Source organism: Microtus pennsylvanicus, chromosome 6 (assembly GCF_037038515.1).
Source record: "Microtus pennsylvanicus isolate mMicPen1 chromosome 6, mMicPen1.hap1, whole genome shotgun sequence".
NCBI classification, from domain to species: domain Eukaryota; kingdom Metazoa; phylum Chordata; class Mammalia; order Rodentia; family Cricetidae; genus Microtus; species Microtus pennsylvanicus.
In genome coordinates, this window is record NC_134584.1 from 67261941 (window position 1) to 67283614 (window position 21674).

At 41.5% G+C, this 21674-nt stretch overlaps 1 protein-coding gene across 1 annotated transcript in view; it reads left to right on the plus strand.

Moving 5' to 3' along the window:
• Positions 1-16951: 16951 nt before the first annotated feature.
• Positions 16952-21674, plus strand: part of Adgrv1 (adhesion G protein-coupled receptor V1) — a 532771-nt gene continuing 528048 nt past the window's right edge. The window contains exon 1 of the mRNA XM_075976408.1: positions 16952-17020. Coding sequence (XP_075832523.1) covers positions 16999-17020 — 22 coding nt within the window. The 5' untranslated portion in view covers positions 16952-16998. The remainder of the gene's footprint in view (positions 17021-21674) is intronic.

Consider the following 21674-nt stretch of genomic DNA (forward strand, 5'->3'; position numbering starts at 1 on the left):
AACCTTTTTGCACGCAGGTTACTTTTCTTACTCAGTGTCAATAGGCCACGGAATCCTTGGGAGAGGCTGAGCGACGGAATAAATTCCATGCATTGCTACCTGTTCACTTTGAAAAACATTCTATATGATATCCGCGAAGCTTTTGGGCAATTATTTCTATCTAACAAAAATTGAATAAAAGGCCACGATATATGTATATTTCATTATGAGACTATACAAAAGAAGCAGTTGGCCATGAATTTTGGCTAAGTTCCAAAAAGCTGACCAATAGGAACAAGAATTTGTCTTTGGAGAAAGGATGTTCTCAGCAATCCACAAGGCCGGAGGGAGGCTTCGTTTTTTTCAGCTCTCATCTGATATTTCCCATTAAACTGCTGTAGTTGAAAGGCCATGTGTTTCTATGAATTTGCATTCCTTTGTCCCTAGCATTTAGGTTGAGCTAGAGTAAATGTTGTGTGGAATAGAGAGTGTAAATTGATATAACCTGTGAGAAGGGCCATTTGTTAATATGCATTAAAATTAAAAATGCAATTTCCTGGGCTGCAACTTTACTAGATACTTACCTTAAATTCACTTACAGATATGGTTGAATAAGATTTAACAGGTAAGTTCAGGAATGTTGACTACAGTAATGGCCAAAAGAAAAAAAAAAATCAAAGTGTTGTTCATCATTACTAACTGGATACTTTGGGTTCATTAAAACAATGTAATATTTGATCAAAAGATTTAAGTTAGAAAAATAAATAAATAAGATTTAAGTTAGTATTTATTTACAGATTTATTCATTAATTTTTCTATAAACTTTAGGTTAAGGAGTATGTACAAGAAATGTATTCCACAACTGGGTGGTGGTAGTACACGCCTTTAATCCTAGCAAGGAAGGCAGAGGCAGGCGATCTCTGTGAGTTCAAGGCTAGCCTGGTCTACAAGAGCTAGTTCCAGGACAGGCTCCATAGCTACAGAGAAACCTTGTCTTGAAAAAACCAAAAAAACAAAACAAAACAAAAACAAACACACACACACACACACACACACACAAAAGAAATATATTTCAGTCATTACAGATCCAGTTCCTTTTTTCAAAAGACAAAATACCCAACTTGAGGACATTTCTTTGGAGCCCAACACCCAAAGAAAAATCCAGGTGTGTGTGTGTGTGCCTGTAACCCCAGTGTGGGGTGCAGGTGGGGAGAAGAAGCAGGAGGATCCCTGGCGCATGCTGACTACCAGTCTTGCTCCCAGTGAGGAAACCCCTGTCTGAAAGGAATAGGGAGAATGACTGGATAGGACACTGGTGTGGGAGGTCCTTCTGTATATGTGTTGCTTTTATTGGTTAATGACTAAAGAAGCTGCTTTGCCCTGTGACATGGCAGAATAGAGCTAGGTGGGAAAACTAAACTGAATGCTGAAAGAAAGTAGGTGGAAAAAATGTGAAGCCATGTGGCTGCTGCCAAAGGAAGCAGATTCCTGGGAACTTTACCACCGGTAAACAGCGAGCCTCATGGTAAAATACAAAATAATAGAAATGGATTAATTTAAGATGGAAGAGCTAGCTAGCAATATACTTTTTGAACCCTAGAGTCCAACTACCAATTAGGAGTCACCCCAAGTCACCCACTCTCACACCTCAATTGATGTAAAAGCAAAAGGATTTTAATTCTGCCTCTGGAGGGTCACTTAGCATTCAATAGCATTCAATGCCAAGGACCCTGAATGCCTGTTACAAGCCATTTTTAAATCGAAATGCCATAGAAACAAGGCGGGGGGGGGACTGGAGGCAGTTTTCCATTTATTAAGATTGGCTTATTCAGGGGGGCTTCTAATAACAAGTGGTCTGAGCAAGGGCTGGAGAGCAGTTGCCAGATCAGGCAAGGCAACAGGGGACATCTGGAGATCATTCTGACTCCTTTCCAGGGACCAAGTCAAAACATTGGTGGACATCTGTGGGTTATCTTGTACCAATTCTAGGAACGGAGCTCTATTTGGAGAACATCCACAAGGACATAGGGAGATGGGAAGTTTCCAATATTTCAGTAAGTACATGTATCGTTGTTAGATTCCGGGGGGAGAGGAGCACTAAGGCACTAAGACTGAAAAGGGCTCAGAAATGACCTCAGAATTGTCTTAAAGTTCTACACACTTAAGATATTTCCAGTGCTTTAAATAATATAGTTTCTGTGTACTTATTTCGGGTCTAAGCAACTTGGAAGGATTGAAGAGCCTCAGCTAAAAGGACACCTATCAGGCAGGGTTTCTACTTCTGTGACAGAACATCATGACCAAAGAGCAAGCTGAGGAGGACAGGGTTTATTTGGTTTACACTTCCACATCACTGTTCTTAATAGAAGGAAGTCAGAACAGGACCTCAGACCTGGCAGGCACCTGGAGACAGGAGCTGATGCAGAGGCCATGGAGAGGTACTGCTTACAGGTTTGCTCTCAAGGGCTTGCTCAGCCTGCTTTCTTACAGAACCAAGAACCACCAGCCCAGGACTGGAACCACCCACAATGGACTGGGCCCACCCCCACCCATCACTAACTAAGAAAATGTCTTACAGCCTTGCCTACCACCTGACCTCAGGAAGGCATTTTCTTAATTGAGGTTCCCTCCATTTAAATGACATCATCTTATGAAGCATGTATGACTATAAGCATGTAGAAAGATCTCCAAAATATATTTTAAAGTTAAAAAAGTAGATAGTCATGTAGGAGATACAGTGGGTTTTCTTTGGGGACACAATTTAAATGTACCTCCCCCACTTTATTATCAGTAAAATATTGAGAGTAGACACATTTATTTTTTAATAAGTTCTCCCAGAGCCAACTGTGCATGTCTGAACCATTAAATTGTTTGAAACTTTGTATCCAAGTGAATCAAATCAGTTTCTTTAGAAATGAAAGCCAAAGCTTTCCTTCTTTTTGCAGTTCTTCCTGATCCCCAGGGCTGGTTCTTTCAACCCTGGAGTGCCACTTTCTGCTACTTTCTACACCTTTTCAGAAGTAAAACAGGAAAGCATTGTTACATATTCAAGAAACGCTGAAAGGAATTTCAAATTGGGTTATTCAGTGAGGGTTTTTTTTTTTTTTTTGGTTTTTCGAGACAGGGTTTCTCTGTGGCTTTGGAGCCTGTCCTGAAACTAGTTCTGTAGACCAGGCTGGTCTCGAACTCACAGAGATCCGCCTGCCTCAGCCTCCCGAGTGCTGGGATTAAAGGCGTGCGCCACCACCGCCCGGCTATTCAGTGAGTTTTAAAAAGCCCTCATATCTAATCTTCAAATAATTTCTGTGTAGAAAACATGGGTGCTTCTCTTCTGTGTACAACAGGTAGAAAATAAACCAGTGCCTGTTCAGATCTGCTGTGCTGACGGAGAATAGACTCCTCACTCACCGCTCACCTGTTGTTGTCTACAGCATGGTGATTATTATAATCACAGTTTTGCTACATGGACATGAAAGAAGAGTCAAATACAGCATGGGAATATAGAGGTGCTTATAAATGCTTATAAGTTATAAATGGAAGATTAAATATGACTCAAAATAACCACTTCAATGTCCCCATCTATCCAGATTTTATTAGATAAAAGCTAGTCTCCCAAATATTATTCTTAAATTCTTAGGTAGACAGTCCAGGCAGACAGGAATAGTTATATGCCTGTAATTAAGCAGACTACCTAGTAAAATCTTTGTTTCTAATGGTCTTTACAGGATCCGTGGTCACATAGGAAAATTATTATATATGAATGCTCCTAGAACCTACAACGTACTTGAGTGTGTGCCTAACCCTTCCGAAAATTTTTCTCAAGTGGTCAGATGGAATTCAGTTAAGTCACCCAGTGTGTTGGCCCACGCCTTTAATCCCGCAGAGGCAGGCGGATCTCTGGATCTCTGTGAGTTCAAGGCCAGCCTGAGCTACGTACAGGGTGAGTTCCTGGAAAATGGGGCTATACAGATAAAACTTGTCTCAAAAAAGCAAAACAAAAAGATCAGTTATACCTTTCTCACTGAAAGAAAAGAAAATATGAGCTGTGGCCTTTACTGTGGAGCTGGCTGGGGACAGAAGGGAAAGCATAGGGCAATCACTCAGAAGTAGAGAGCTAGTCAAGAGAGAATACAGAGGGAGACGTCTAACCAGGGTTCCATGGTTTTTACCCTATATTCAGGAGGCAGAGACAGGCAGATCTCTGAGTTTGAGACCAGTCTGGTCTACAAAACATGTTCTAAGACAGCCAGGGCTACACAGAGAAAGTCTAATTTAAAAAACCAAAATAATAATAATAGTGCTAAAAATAAGCAATAAAACAAAACAAACCAGGAAGCAAGTTTATTCTAGTCTAAGCCTGTGCAGATTGACATCATTTCTGTTGAAAGTCCTTATGAACACTAACTGAAAATCCAAAACAAGAATGCCAGTTCCACTGGTTTGCCTGGAGAAAATCAGATGAGCCAGGTTCAATGGCATTTTTAAGCCCTTGCAAGAGACTGGGCTTTTGCTCTGGTCAAGGGGAGAAAGTGGAAGGATTATGCTGAGAGGGGGCTGTTAGGACTGAGGTAGAAACAGAGAAATCCTTAAGGAGACCACTGCAGTGACACAGAGAAACACCAAATATCACATTGATTTGGATTAAAAATACTTGACTTAAAAAAAACTTTTTCAAAGCCTCCTGTTTCATGAGGGCATTTAAACTTGGTGTTTAATGTATCTTTCAGAAGTTCTTTCTTGCAAACATTGATAGTGACTCTGCACTTAGGTTTTCTTTCTAACAATTCTAAATACGACAGGTTATCACTGCAGCTAGTGCTGGTTGTAAGCCATCTTCCCCTTCTTCTTCCCACCATGCTTTCTATTATTTACATTTAAACTTCAGCTGAAATTCTCCTGGCTTCCCAAGCTTTAATCCTATCTGGCATCTAACTCCCCTCAGAATTATTTGAAGCAAATGCGTAAGGACTTCAAAGAGCATTTCTCAGCTAGATTTACTTGAGGGCGGTGCGACAAGAGTAGCTAAGTCCCCTCCTTTCCAGGCAGAGGTGTGTAGGCAATGCGGTAGAGAGGAAGCACAGAAACTCATTTGCTGTTGTTATTTTGAAAAGGACTTAGTTCCCTTTAGAGTGTTTTTTATTTGGAAATCTGTTTTTTAAGGGGAGAATAGATTTGTATTGATTGAAATTTGATTCATGTTCTTGTTATTACTTTGTCCTTAAGACCATATGGGCAGATTTGGTTTAGCATAACACAGATGAGCATTTGGTTTACAAAGATTAATAAATCCTATCTTTAAATAATGTCTTTGAAAGATAAGCTTTTACCACACCCGTTCTCTAGAAAAGAACCCTCTGGTATTATTCTTGGCTTTGTTGGAATGCGAGAATGGATTATCATAATAAAGAATGATTCTTTGTGAGAAAATATTATTGTTTGACAGGCAAAGCCATAAAAATCAATGCACAATCTGTTTCAGTAAAATAAATAAACTAGCAGTTTCTTTCCTTCTTCTGTTAGCAGAATGGAACACTGTTTGGAGGTGAATACGGTGAGCATTCACACAGAAGGTTTGCTTCCCCCCAGCTATTTTGTTACATATTCCTTGAGCCACATTCAGCTTCCTCTCACTATCCGCCTTAATTAAAATTAAAGTTATGGTGTCATAAAAACAAAAACTCGGATTTTTGCATATTGTATGTGAGCAATAAGAACACACAGATGCACGGTTGAGAGAAAATGTTAACAAAGGAAATTATGATAAAAAGGGCAATATCGCCGGGGGCGATGTACACCTTTAGTCCCAGCACTCAGGAAGCAGAGGCAGGTGGATCTCTGTGAGTTACGGCCAGTCTAGTCTATAGAGTAAGTTCCAGGACAGCCAGAACAACACAGAGAAACCCTGTCTTGAAACCAACCAAACAAATACTAAAACCAATGACAACATCGACCTTTTCTAGTATTCCAAGGTAAAGCAGTCTGTGGCAAATAACTTTGATAGACGTACCAACTGTTGTCCAAGTGTGATCTCTACATTCCTGCCAATCCCCAAGACTCCTTCCTTGGACCCTCCTTTGTCTTTCTCTGAAAATAACTTATCATTGATGTGACTAAACTTTGGCTAGTCGAGTAAATAATATGACCTGAGATCATTTAAAACTATGCATGTAGCCTGCTGTCTGCTGTGTGCTTAGCTGTTCAACTTTGACCTGTTTTTAAGACAATTGTATAGCCACCCTTACTGTGCCTCGAATTTCCCATGCAGTCAGCTTTTATAACCTAAAATAAAGGCACAAGTTTAAAATTAAACTATGTACACTTCCATGCCTTTGACTCAGAATAATGTATGCATGTTGTCGTAACCACATGCTGAAAGCAGTTAACAGGTTGAAAGCAACCTTAAAAAACAAATGTCTTATAAATGTTGGAAGCAACATGTGGATATTTGTTGATGATGTCTGTGTGCAGTCTTGCGTGCTGTTCTGGGTCAGTAATGTCACTTCCTTCCTTGTGAAATGCTGTTAAAGATCTGTGGAAACTTACCCCTCATTCCTTTCCTATACCATGCTTTATGTTATGTTCCATAAACAGAGAGCAAAGTCCTTTGTTAGGGACAGGCGACCGTCAGGACATATCAGAGACTATGGCAGACACCGATATGCTAGTAGCCACAGACTCCAGACATGCACAGGGAGAGCTCTGGAGAATTCAAATGTGGGCTCACTCGTGGTCTGAACTTCCAGAAGCAAAGATCTGTATTTTGAGATCTGCATTTTGTTTACAGCCATCTTAAGTTCACAAGTAAGATACTCACCTTTGTAGGCAAGTTCTGGATGTAGGACATTAGCCTAGTGAGACCTGCAGTCTTGAGGAAGGTTGTTTCCTAATTTGCTGAGAAATCGCCACACTGACATCCAAAGGGGTTGTACCAGTCATTCCCACCAGCAATGCATAAGTGTTCCTTTTTCCCCACAACCTCTCCAGCATAAGTTGTCATCAGTGTTTTTTTATCTTGGCCATTCTTATAGGTTTAAGATGGAATCTCAGAGTTATTTTAATTTGCATTTCTCTGATGACTAAGGATGTTGAACATTTCCTTAAGTGTCATTGGGCCATTTTAGATTCCTCTGTGGAGAGTTCTCTGTTTAGGTCTGTAACTCTATTTTTTTTATTGGATTATGTGTTCTTTTGGTGTCCAGTTTCTTGAATTCTTTGTATATTTTGGAGATCAGACCTCTGTCTGATGTGGGGTTGGTGAAGATCTTTTCCCATTCTTTTGGGAATGTTTGTTTGTTTGTTTCCCATTCTTTTGGAAATGCTTGTTTGTCTGTCTGTCTGTTTTTCGAAACAGGCTTTCTCTGTACATCCATCCCTAGGTGTCCTGGGGCTCGCTTTGTAGATCAAGCTGCCCTCAAACTCAGAGGTGAGGTGGATTTTTAAAAATATTTACATAATAAGCCATTTACTTAAGAGAAATATGACAATACTTGCTAACATTAATAGAGTTCAAATTCTCAAGCAAAACATGTATTTTAGAAAAGAAAAAAAGATTAAGACAGGAATACTCTGTGTACAACTCTGTCTATCCTAGAACTCTCTTTGTAGACCAGACTGGCCTTGAACTCATAGAGATCCATCTGCCTCTGCCCCCCCCCCCCAGGAGGAACTAAAGGGATTAATACCATGCCCGGCATATTTTAGAATATTTTATTGTCTATGAAGTTAATAGGTTCTTAAAACTAAAATAATTTTGTGAGGAAATTGACATTGATAACAGCAGTGAGATATTTGAAAAGAAATATGAAAATTTTCAGCATATGGGGGATCTGTGCAACCCAGTTAGACAATAAAATCCAAATAAATAATGAATGCATTAATACTACAAAATTATCCACAGATAAAAGATCCAATCCAGCTGCAAGGTTAAGATATGGCAATAGTGTAGTGGTCTGGATGGGAATGGTCCCTGTTGGCTGGACTGTTTAGGAAGGCGCAGGAGGTGTGAACCAGCTGAAGGGGGTACATCATTGGGCGTGGGCTTTGGGGTCTCAAAGGCTGTCATCTATAGTGTGCTCTCTGCCTCTTGCTGTCAGATCCAGAGGGGAGAGCTCAGCTCTTCCTGCTGCCATTCATTTACTCCGCCTTCATGGACTCTAACCCTCTGGAACAAGAAGTCAAATTAAAGGTTTTCTTTTTCAGGTTGTTTTGGGTCGTGGTGATTTGTCACAGCAATAGAAAGGGAACTAAGGCAGATGGGACTGAGTAAATCAACCTTGCTGATACGGTTTTGGGTGCCACAGTGTAACTGATCTTTATGAAATTACCATCCATTGAGTTTTGACATTGTATCAAAGCAAATCTAATGACATACTAATCCATAAAGCATATAAATGACTGACTAACACAGAAATTTCTTTCCACTGAAAATGAGGGATTTGTAAGAGGCATTAAGAAAGCGACCCTATTGTCCATAGCATCAAAATAATCAAGTGCTTAGGAACACGATCAGCTTAGGACTTGTACAGTGAAGCACTGTAAAATAGTGCTGATGGAAATGAGATGATTTCTAAATAAATGGGAAGACAGTAGGTTGACAGATTTAAGATCACTAAGATTTAAAAGTATTACTTTTAAAAGGTACAGATTCGATATAATCCTTGTTAAAATCGCAATAGCATTTTTTGCTAATTTTTAAAATGGATTGATTTTGTTATTTGACACTTTCATAATAGAGTGCATTCTGATTACCCTCCCCGCGCCCTTCATAGCTCCTTCCCATCTCTTTGACCTGTCCTGTGATCCCTGCTGGTGTGCAGTGACGGCTGCAGAGACTCACAACTGGTCAGGGTCCGAGTGACTGTTGAATGCTCAGCCATGGCGGGAGACGTCTGCTTCACCCCCTCCAAAACTCAGGGCATGTGGTAGAAGAGGGAGGAGGAGAATATAAGAGATGGAGGGAGGAGAGGAGTGAGAGAAAGAGTAGCTTTATTGCTGTCCCTCTGGGAGGCTCCTGATCTGGAAGACATCCAAGTAGGCAAGGAAGTAATTCTTGGAGCTTAAATAGGAGGCAAAGCTTTGCCTTGTACTGTCTGAGACATGGCATAGCATGTTCATGATTGAAAATGAATGTGGGAAGCTGAGCAGTGGTGATGCATGCCTTTAAGCGCAGTACTTAGGAGGCAGAGGCAAGTGGATCTCTTTGAGTTCTATACCAACCTGGTCCACATAGTGAATTTTGGGATAGTCAGGACTACATAAAGAGACCTTGTCTCCAAAATAAACAAAAACAAAAACAAAACCAAGCAACCAACCAAACCACAACAGCAACAGCAAAATGAAAATGAATGTGAGGAACTGGAGCCAGAGCTTAGCGGTTGAAAGTATTGTTGCTCATGCCAAGGACCTGGGTTCAGTTCCCAGTGCTCACATGATGGCTCCCGAACATCTGTACCTCGTGTCCCAAGCGATCTAATGCCCTCTTCCAACCTCCGTGGGCCCTGTGCCTTGGAGCAATAATACATGCAGACAAAACAATTCATACACATAAGTACATTTAGATTTTTTTAAAAAGGAAATGAATATGGTGCATGGGATCTCCCCAAGATCTATGCTATCATGAAGGACAGTGATTAAATGAGCTGGTTGGTAAGAAAGAACAAAGCTATCGAGTTAATGAAATAGACTAACTACTTAGGTATTGAGTGGCACTTCCTTAGGTTAGTCTTCAACTCAATATGAACAAGAAACTTCCTCTGAAACACCAAGGATGTCTCTGACCCTTGTCTCCAATTTAGAAAGATTTAGAGATCATTCTATTCCCGAGAGATTGTCCAGAACTAAGTGCTATGTGACTCTGTGTGTGTGTGTGTGTGTGTGTGTGTGTGTGTGTGTGTGTGTTGCCCCGAATAGTTCTAGTTATTGGGTGGAATAGATTATCACTTACAGCCTGGCATTCATCAGTATTGCTGCCTAGATTTTCTCAGTGCAACAGGAGGCAACTGCAGTTATCTCTCTGTGTGAGCAGGCCAGTTGTCTGAGTATCAGCACTGCTTGGGGCTGCTGAGTTCTAGAATAGGGATAATGCTTGTTCATCTTTTACCCCATTTGCAACACTATCTTTCAACTTGGTTGTACAGGAAACCGTGGGAAGATTAGTTTTCTGTCTTAGTTCAGCCCATTCAGCCTGTCTTCCCATTCCAACTTCCCTCTCTCTCTTCCACACTGTTTGTGTGATTAGCTAACTTCTAATTGGTTGATTTTTTTTTTATTTACAACACTGGCCTTTGTCCTTGGACCCCAGAAGGGACAAGATGTCTCTGATTAGAGTCTGAAAGAGCTGGCAGAGATCAGATGTGCCCCGGAGCCACCTTGTCTCACTCACTTCTGCTCCACTTGTCCCCAGTCACCTACCTCTGATCCTCCCCCCCACTATGGCCACAAAACCTGCCTTGGGGCTCCAAAGTACTAGAAACAGGGAGCGGGGCACCTCATTGGCCTCACCAATTTGAGAAGTACAGTTGGTCTTCGTCTTCCCATGAGCAGGACTATTCTTTTACTATTATTTTAAATAAAGAAAGGATTCCTGTAAAGATTATCATGCTTACTGCTAAGTTTAGTCCCACGCAAGAGCTGGCATTTGAGTACAGGCAACTATAAACGTTTTCCCATAACTAGTTGGATGCTGAGACATTAACTGATTCATGTGTTACAGAATCATTTAAATAAAATAAGGTAAATAAAATAATTTTAAAAATTAAGCATATTTTTTTTCTCCTGAGTGATGACGGCAATGAATAGACCATCATTTTAAATTATTGGGAAAATAAGGCGTTGGTTTGACCCACATGGAATTGTCATTATCTACCAGTTTTGACATTTTGTGATTATAGGAAAATAAGTTTCAAGACTTGTCTTAATGTTGTTTTAAAGTTTTTATTATGATATTTCCTTTTCAATTTTAATTTTTTCTTTCCCATGGTTTTCAGTTACTGCACACTGCCAGTAGAGGGCGATGATTGCCTTGTGAGCTCACGGGAAAATATAAAACATCCACACACGCATCTGGTTATAATTTCCTTCTCCTGCTCTCCGCTTGAGCAATTCAACTTGATGTTGCATAGTTCCTTTCTCTTTTCTTTTACTCTATATGGTGGCAGAAGCAGCACAAAAAGATGAATACTTTCTGTACCTTTCAAATCCCTCAAAGCGGCAGCTTTCACATTATATCCTATTGATACTGCATTTGGCAGTGGATAAAGGCACACAGTTTAAGTCTACTCATAATTGGTTTTATTTGGGTAAGATTTTCTTCTGAACTAGTGGCCACCCGTGATTTTATAATTGTCAGAATTTAGCTAGCTCAGCATTTCTTGTAGGAATTAGTCACAATCTACTCTCTCACTTTTGGAAGAAAAGCACAAAAGGGAAGGGAAAAGAAAAACCAGAGTCTTTAGGGAGCTCTGGTTTGTTCGGGATTATGCCCTCGGATTGCAGCGAGCAAGTCTGGGCTGAGTTTGCCTGTATGGCCTTCTTCCAAACACAGCCATAATCATCTTTTTTCTTTCTCGGGACTTTACAAGGAGGGACAATTAATGAACTTCTCTTTTTGAAAAATTAAGGCCCGTCTAGTGTATGTTTCCTGACAGGATCTGTCGTGTAACACCGGCAGACAGCACAACGGAACCCCGCAGGGCTCTCTTTCAAGGAGTTTCAACAGGAACACCCCGAGATCAGTTCCATGTTCCATGAACCAGGTGCCTACATGTAAGGCGTGAACTTCACAGGACTCTGCATAATTGCGTACATACCACCAGTCACCCTTTCTTCCTTTAGGGCTTGGTTTTCCCACCCGTGCACGAGCAGACAGTGGAATCTTTGTTTCTAGGGGTTTTGTTTGCTTTCAGTCACTGGTAAAGCAAACATTACCTCAGATCAGAGAAATCCTTGGTAGAGTGCAGGGGTCCCGGGAGAGCCGTTTGTACTCGGCTCTGATGACGTTATCAGATTCTCTGGTGTGGCCTGCTGTGGACAGTTTAATTGCAGCGCCCCGTGCAGATCGGATAGGTTTGCCCTGGGTCTTGAAGAGGTAAACTGGTTCACTTCTGGAGGTAGATGCAAAGGAGAAGGACGGAAGAGAAGCTTGTCCTCTCTTACTACACATAGCCTGCTCTCCCTTATCAAAACAAGACTTAAGAGCCTGTATTGTCTCCTCAGGCAGAGTTGCGTTTATACTTAACTGAGTTAAGTGTAAGTCAACCTCACACAGTATAGATGAGCTCCACTCTGAACTTAAGCCTGTGATAATCAGTAAATTGAAAACTAGACTTTTTGTGACCCGCTGTATCAGAAACAAATGATTATTAAAAAATTGCATTTTAAAACAGGAAGGTTCATTTTATAATTTTATATTTGTTGAGTGGAGAGTGTATTGTTTATCGGTAATGACTGGTGGAAATTTTTACTATGTAACTTGCTAATTCTGCTACTTGTTAATTTTGTTTCAGGATGGGATATATAAAAATGGAATTGAAAGAATCCTATATCAAAGATTTAGACATTTTATTGTTTATCAAAATGTTTCCCTCCCCCCTCCACATCCCTATGTAAGCTGTTGCAAAGGAGCTGTACTATTTAGATTCCATGCTTGATGCGCTTTTTGCAGCACACGGAAGGTTTCTGGAAAGCGTAGTTGTCTTTTACTGTATCACGAAGAATGCAAACACAAACTTGTTTCAAGGTAATTATGCAAAGTAGAAGCCTGCTATCTGTCCTCAAAGAGAAAGCACAGGCAGAAATCATAACCTTGATCCAACTGGAACTCGACGTCAGGAGCGAAGGATTTCTTAGTCTCATCCCCCAACCTCAGTAACGGATTTCAAGACCTTCAATATTGATTCAAGAGAATGAATGGCTGAGTCACTGCAGAGGGACCGTGACAAGTGGACAAATGCTACCATGGTGATGTTTTGATATGCAGTGTGCTTAGTGAGCCTTGATGGTTTCCTACCCCTGCCATTGAAGCAGAGACATGCCGTGGTATGTGCCACCCAGCAAGCCTGAAGCAGAGGCAAGCTGGAGGAACCATTTAGCCAGCTCTTCTTGGGGGATTAAACATTCCATATACATTTCTGCCTGATTCGTGGGAAATTCAGTTTTAAACATGAGAAAACCTCAGAAATTTGCTTCTAGTTAAGAAATAAAAACGTTTCTTTAAGAGTCTCCAACAGCATTTTCTGAAAATGTTTTCTAAAATGGCTGCTTGCGGACAAATGTGTGTTTTAAAAACGTGAACTATATTTCATAGGATGTAAACTATTCATCTACTCCTTTGGTGACTAGGATAGTAAAATCTCACAGGCTGCAAGTAGTAAAATAAAAGGAAATTTGCAATTGGTCACTACTGTAGGTGTACGAGGTAGACTTGAGGACATTTTTAGGCATGTACACGTGGCTGTTGCTTGAGCATGATTTCCAACTACATTTTAAATATTTATCTTTATACCACAGGCAAGTATCATTCTCAATCATCATGAAAGAAACGTCCCAAGAGAGATCAAAATGCAGAGAACAGATGGCCATGTGGTGTCCAGCCCCAAATGATAGAATTTAATATCTTTATAAACGGCATTTCTCAAAGTTTATTTTGTGTAATAGGAACAAGCTAGAAAGAAGTTTCTGTGATCAAATGAATTTATCAACATTTTTGTTTGTTTTTTGAGGCAGGGTTTCTCTGGGGTTTTTTTATTGATTTTTATTGAGCTCTACATTTTTCTCTGCTCCCCTCCCTGCCTCTCCCCTCCCCTTCAACCCTCTCCCAAGGTCCCCATGATCCCAATTTACTCAGGAGATCTTGTCTTTTTCTACTTCCTATGTAGATTAGATCTATGTAAGTCTCTCTTCGTGTCCTCGATGTTGTCTAAATTCTCTGGGATTGTGATTTGTAGGCTGGTTTTCTTTGCTTTATATTTAAAAACCACTTATGTGTGAGCATATGTGATAATTGTTTTTCTGTGTCTGGACTACCTCACTCAAAATGATATTTTCTAGTTCCATCCATTTTCCTGCAAAATTCAAGATGTCCTAGAAGTCATTCTGTAGACTAGGCTGGCCTCGAACTCAGAGATCCGCCTGCCTCTGCCTCCTAAGTGCACCACCACCCAGCTTGATAAACAATTTTAAACTGGCCTATTTTCTATAATGCTCAGGTCCCTTAATATTTCATTGCACTTAATGATGCCACATATGTGATCTTTCCTTTGCACTTTGGGGGACTGAATCTATAATAATATTTTTTTGAAATATTGAGGCAAATCCTTTGCTTGAGTGGTTTTAATTCAGTGTGGTTTGAACATCCATTGGTATTCCTGTCTGCAGGTTTTTCTATATGTATGTTATACATCCTATGTTAAATTTATACTGGTAAGCTCTATGTCAGGAGTCTCTAAAGGACAGGACTGATATAATGAGTAGATGTGCACACCCACATGGAGATATCATTTATTAGACTGTCTTACAGGCTTCTCCACCAGCACTGCATTCAAGCGGAACTGGGAATCAGGCTTTGTCTTCAGAACATCAACATCCTCCCAACATCCTCCTTCCTCACACTCCTTCAACAACCCTACTGGTCCTCTTTCCCTCCCTTCCACCCTCCTGCCTCCCTCCCACCCTCACTCCTGTCCTCTTTCCTTGTTAATGTAGGACACAAACAACAAAGTCTGTGAAGGTTGTAAATAGTGGTTCAGGCCTAGAAAAACGTTCCAGTGGTGGGATCCGCCCATGTGAAGATCTCCAGTGTCAAACAGAGGGCAACCCTGCGCAAAGGCTCGGAGGAAGAGTGATTAGGCTGTGTGCTGTGCACGCTGTGAAACAACTGGAGTTCAGGGCACAGAAGCGTGCAGGGCCTTGGGTTCATGTCAAGGGTGCGAACGGAAGTACAGTGGTCTGGTGCGGAATGTCACAGCAGTCCCATGCGTGGCTTGTTCCTTCCAGGCAGATAATGAGCTTCTAGAAAAAACAATACACTTCTTCTCATCTAGAACATGGGCTATGGTTTGGATTTTAGATGTCCCCTAAGACCCCTGTGGCAACGGCTTGGTCCTGAGAGTGGTGTTTTCAGGAGGTGGGAGAATCTTTGCAAGGGACTATAGGGTCTCCTTGGGTCACTGGAAATGTATCCGAAGGGTAAGCTCACTGAACTATTCTCCTTCTCCTTTGTTCTCTGGGTCTGCTGTAGACTTTTCTTTTTTCTTTTTGTTGTGTGCTGCCTCAACTTAGATCCAAAACCATGTGGTCAACAGATCACTGTTGGGAACCTCGAAAAAATTGAGCCAAAAGAAAACTTTTCTTTGTCAGTTGTCCAGCTCAGTTGTTTTCTTGCAGTGATGGAGAGCTGTCTGACACAGTGACTCTAACTTTGTGGGCTGCTAAGGTTGGTTTTGCTTTTGTTATCACATTCTGATTTTGAAGTGACTGAATTTTCACCTTTGCATTTCAAGAATGCAAAACCCAATAAATTCAGCACTGTATCCCTGAATGCTCTTTTCCCCAAGTGCCTTCCAATTTCTTCTGTATCTAAAATTCTCAATCATTAACGTTAGCGACTCACTCACTTTCCTCAAGTAAAGGGGTTAGGAGAACACATTTTCACTTCACTGCTAGAAAAATGTCACTCCCAGAAAAAATATGCAAGTTGTGTTTAACGACATAAGACTTGGTGACACAAGGACTAAGAATATTTGACCTACAGGGACCAAGTCTGAGACATTTTAAATAACTAGCAACGCAAACCAGGCCAAAAACACTTTTCTAATTTTACTATTAGGTTTTGCGTTATGATTTTCTGGATAGCAGTCACTGTTTTAAACCTGTGTTTTCTGAAATTCTATGCTGCAGAACTTGAGTAAGCATTCCTATAAGTGTCTACGGCATTTACTGCCTCCAGAAGCAGCTCATAATACATTAGTATTCCAGGATCACAGTTAGTTACTTAAAGTTTATTCTGTTTAGATTAATTGGGAAGGGCACTGAGGATCTTTGACTTGCCTTTCTTTATATTTTACTTAGCCACTCAAATTGTTCTTAATTTAAGTTTGCTTCTCTCATTAAAAAGTGGAGGCAGAGGGTTGGACTCAGCCTCACTGGTTTGAGCCTTTCTATGCATGGAGCTGAATTTGTTCTAACAACGCCTGTGGCTATTCGGACACTAGGGCTTGTGTGTGTGTGTGTGTGTGTGTGTGTGTGTGTGTGTGTGTGTGTGTGTGTTGGGGGGTTGGGGGGAGAAAATAACGAATTTTAAAAACTATGTGCCCCTAGTGCTGTAGAGATGCAGTTTAGACACCACCTGGTTCCTTTACTCCTTGAAGCAATGAGGTAAGGGCGAATACAGCAGTTTTTATGAGATGCGGCCCTTGTAATGGACGCAGAGATACAGCCTTCATTGCTAATAATTCACCACTGAATGCCCAGAGTGAACATTTGAAGAAGGCTTCAATCGATGGTAAAAGAAACATCCTTTTAGGAAGGGCACAAGACTGGGCAAGCACTATTCTCCCTGGAAAGCAGTCTGGGGGTAGCTTACAGAGGCTTGGCAGCACCGGTTGCGGCTGCTCAGTGACGGGTCCTTGTGCCCTAGGAACAACTATAAAGTTAACGGCCCTAGGATGTATGGGGCGAGCATAGCGCTCCTGCGCTAAGGCAGGTCAGCGTCTGCGCCCACTGCTGGAAGAGTCCATTAACGATGGCCAAGGCGGGGAGTTCCCGAAGCCAGAGTGCGACCTGGCTGCCCGCTGCGCAGAGGAGGGCGCACAGCCACCCCCGCTCGAACGATCAGGTGAGCCCAGCCGCGGGACGAAGTCCGATTGGAGCAGAGGAATGGGGGGTGGGGGGGTCAGGGCGGTGAAGCCCTGAACCAGAGGGACAGGGCGGGAGAGGATTAGTGGCGGAGGACGGGACCTTGCAGAGGGGTAGCACTGGCTGTGAAGGGAGCCCCGGCGCAGGCGGGGACCGGAGGGCGCGCAGATGTCGGTGACCCCAGAGCCAGGTAGAATATGACTTGGCGTTGGTGCTGCGAGAATCCAGTGGGTCGGAGAGCGCGACAGCATCCCATAGGCGGTTCCCGGGCAGCGCCTGCTGCACCTGTTGCTGGAGGTGGGAGAGCGGGCGGCACGGAGGGCGGGAGAGCTGGTGGCCGGCCGCGGGTAACGGGACAATTGCCCAGTGCCTGTCGTCCACATAAGGCGGAGGCTTTGCATAACCATCTCCCAAACTGCCATCTCAGAGAAAGGGATCCTGGGATGAGCAGGGTAAAGTTTCCATCTTTCCCTTTTGCTCACTTGAAACCTAAACTCTAGTTTTAAAGTTGGCCTGGTAAAATAATTGGCTCAGAACTGCAGGGGGTCGATAAAACTTATTCATGGGAAGGCTGAGGTAAATTTAAGGAGGCGTTAGGAAATTTCAGAGAAATACATTATTGTTAAGGAGTCAGAAATTAGGTTAGAGTGTAAAAATAACACATGAGTAGAGGTATATACACATATCTTTACATTTTAAATTGCCTGAACTATTTAAAAATTTTTATTGGGAAAATGACTTTAAAGTGCAACATTAACTTGTATGAACTTGTGTATGCTAGCATTGTACAAAATCTGTGGTCTTCTTTTTAAAGTGTACACGATGTGCTTATAAGTAAACTGCACATTCTTAGAAACTGCTCTTAAGATTTTATTTTGGATAGGAAAAGCTCAACATATATCTTAGCTGGTTTAGCACTGCTTAAAAACGTCCTGCAAGAGCTCTGACCACCTTCTGTTTCTGAAGTGAACCTCTCTCCCTTTGTGTCATTTATCAAAAGAACGACATCAAAGAAATAGAGAAAAAGACATCAAGAAGAAAAGCAGAAAGTAGATCTTTACCAGGATAGCGCTCCCAGAGTTTAATTCTGGGTGGTTTCCTAGGCTAAGTAGTGAACTCTTACCCTTCTACAGACTCGTTCTGAGCTGTTAAAATGCGCACGTGTGATTAGCCACCACATCCTGATGCTGCCACAATTCACGATCACTGTAGACATAGAAACCATGAAAGCTTTCTGGAGCTTGCTTTCGTCACTTACAGTAAAGCTATTGCATTAGGTGATTGCAAGGATTTAGTCCAGCTAAACATTACATCGCTCCAGAGTGTATCTTAAAAAAAAAACAGCCACGCAAAATATGATTGAATGATCATATTTTCATGATGGATATATATCTATATGTCCTTATTGACATTAAAATTCCATAGAGACCTTAAGTAATGGGCTCAGTGAAGTACTTTATAAAGACCTTACTGGACATATCACTATCATAAACTGGAAAATATTATCCTATTTCCTAAACAATGCCACTGAGGCTGGGAAATTTCAAGATTCCTGCTTCAAATGGCCAGTTACTAAGAGCTAATCAATGGTCTTTCTTGAGTAGTTTTCACATCTGCATTATGCTGAAGATTAGGAACAGAAGCTTAATGCCTATAGACTGGAGAAATCTGACTGTCCTGTATGTCCACGCGGGACAAAGGCTATCCATGTGAGCACATCTCATCTTGACGCCGTCAGATGTAGGAGTAATGAGTTAGTTAGCATCCACGCCAGTTAAGAAAATAATTTAGTTTTATGCTATTGGATTTCTATTGTATTTAATGTCATAGAATAATAATATAAGATGTTATTTGGGGTACAACTGTTCTTACAGAAATAAAAAAGACTTGTTAGAAGTGATGTGACAGACTAGAGGGTCATGTTACACCAGAGAGTGTCAGCTGCCTTTCCCCTTGGAGGTGCCACACCCAAGACAATGGGGGATGCTGTGTCCTGGGAGAAGGGGAGTCAGCAGCTAGTTGGGACCAAAGGCTTTGTTTACATTCCCATGATGAACGGCGATCTTGTGTCACGTTTGCCCTGTGTACTCGATAGGCCAGGAATACTACTATGCTCTTTACATAGATTCACTTCATAATTAGCCACAAATTATGATTCTGACTTCCATGGAAGTAACTAAGGCAGAAACGTCTACGTCATGGGAGAAGTTCCCCACCTTCTAAAGTACTTTCTTGTCTTATCTCTGGGGAGACACAGATGAACTTCTGAAGTACCAAGAAAAGCTGTAGAGCCAAACTGGATGAACTTATTTTCATTTATGTGATGAAAGTGGGACTTAGGAGAGTTGAGAACCAGTTAAGGCCAAACGTTCTCTTCACTTTGGCCAACAGAGTGGTCCCTTCTTCTGTAAACTGATGCCTCAGTGCGTGAATTTGTCATTAATTTATTGTCACTCACAGATGGCAATCCATGCATGCCCTTTTAATATTGATGCCCTTTTATCAAAAACGCCAAGGTTGTGCCAATTAGAAAGAAAACTTTTAAGCACAGCACCTGTTGTCCCTTCTCTAGTTTAGGGGTGGAAATTGTTCATCAGCTGAGACGATGCCCTGCTGTCTGTTTGTGTTTCTGTTGGGAGTAGGAAACACCCAGGGTAGAGTCACAGTTCTTACTTCCTGAAGGGTGGCTCGAGGACTCAGATGCTGCAGGTGGACTGAGCTCTGTACATAACTTCGTTAGGTTTGTTTTTTTTTTAAAGATTTATTTATTTATTGTGTATACAACATTCTGCCTCCATGTATGCCCGCATGCCAGAGGAGGGCGCCAGATCTCATTACAGATGGTTGTGAGCCACCATGTGGTTGCTGGGAATTGAACTCATGACCTCTGGAAGAGCAGCCGGTGCTCCCAACCACTGAGCCATCTCTCCAGCCCTTCGTTAGGTTTTGAAATGGTCAAGACCATGTAAAATCACGTGGGAAGTTCAGACAGTGTAATGAATAAAAGTCCCCATAGCCTCCCTCATCTGAGCACTGGAGAAAGCTACCTAGAGAGACAGCCTTCCCCAACTCGGTTGACTCAGTGAGAGCTCGATAATTTATTGAAACCATTCATGGTCTAAAGTTAAATTCAGTCTTAGTATTCTGTTATTCCCATGAAGTTCAGATATATAAATAAAAGTATTGGTTGAAAAATGAAGATAAGCGTATTACCATCAAACAGTGGAGAATGAAGCAATAGAGGAAATCGATTTCTCAATCTGCAAGCACAGGCGACATCACTGTATATAAGGAGAGCTCCCCCCAAACTGGGTTGTCAGGCCACACAGGAGGGAAGCCCCAGCACTGCAGCTCGTGGCCTGATGGTGGTGTAGCAGGGACGGGTGGGAGCACAAAGGCTGTTTTCGGTGTCCACTGTGACACACTATCCATTTTAGAATGTGCTGGAGCAAGTCACTCCCCCAGCTGCTGGGCAGGTGGTCAGAGGCCTTTTCTTGTGCACTCAGGCAGAAGTCTGGCTGTACCTCAAAGGGAGGGCAGGATGCTTACAGGACGTTTCTCACTCACTCTTAATGACTCTGAATGCCTAGAGTGAACCATTTAAACAGTAGGGAAATATTGACCATTGGAGTAACTGTCCATACATGAACTTTGAAATAATACAAAATTATTAGCTTATAAAAGAAAGCTGAATTGTCTTGAAGAGAGTCAGTGAGAGCACGCTCCCTCTACATGCGAGTGTAATTACACTGAAAACGGTTTCTAAAGATACTCATTGTATGAATCTCATGAATTTGTTTCTCAAAACTTTTCCCTAGGTGATTTTTTTTGGTTTATGCCATCTACTTGAGCATAGAGTCCTTTCATGTTTTCTGTTAGGGCTTCCCATGGCTTTGAGCCAATGGACTCTTCACATCTTGGCACATGGACGTTATTCGAGGTGCTGGGAGAGGCTCAGCAAATTTCCCACATCTTAAGGGTTATGGAAAAAGCTATCTTTATGAATAGGTTTCAAATAATTCTCAGCAAGCCAAGGGGACAGACGTGGAGTAAAAATGCATTTCATTCTCTGAAGCACAAGGTCCCCTGTCTGTCTTTAGTTCCTCTGAAAGGCAATTAGCATTTCAACTAGCCCATTTGGTTACAGGCACTGAAGTAGTTGGTTTGCAATTTGCTGCTCTCTGTTTGAGGCCTCTGAGTGCTAGCTCTTATATAATCCTCTCCGAGTAGCCGCCTCTCCAGCATAATTTTTGTTGCTGCTTCTAAATCACTAACCAGCCCAGAGTTTTCCTTATCTTCAACTGTTGGATGCCATAGGGCAAGGCAAATTAAATGTCAAGCTAATGAGGGAATAATTATAAATAGCCATCTTTACATGTGGCATAGGTTGAAAGATATAAAATAACTTTATATAAAGTGTAACTGTAAAAAGGCACTTGTGTGTCATTATTAGTAGTTTATTTCTGCATGCAATGCCCACCACAAATAAAGGGGATATGACTGCTTTTAATGAGCTAAGATGACACAAAGTTAACAATGAAGAAGCATTTTTTAATACTAACTTTACTTCTTTATGAAAGAGTGATATTCCACAAAGGGAGATGAGTTAAAGGGGAAAAGATTCTTAAATGTTCTAATGAGCGAGGGAGTGCTCTGAGGATGATTTTGGGAAATTGTAAGGTTCTATGTCTTCATGCTAACTGAAAATAGAATTTTTTTTAGCTTCTTTAGTAATGAATTTTGATAATTGTGTACTATTATGCTTCACCTATATCCACACACCCCTCTGCAGGAAACACTGCATTTATTTGTAACATGAAGGGCCTGCTTGTGGGGTTTCTGTC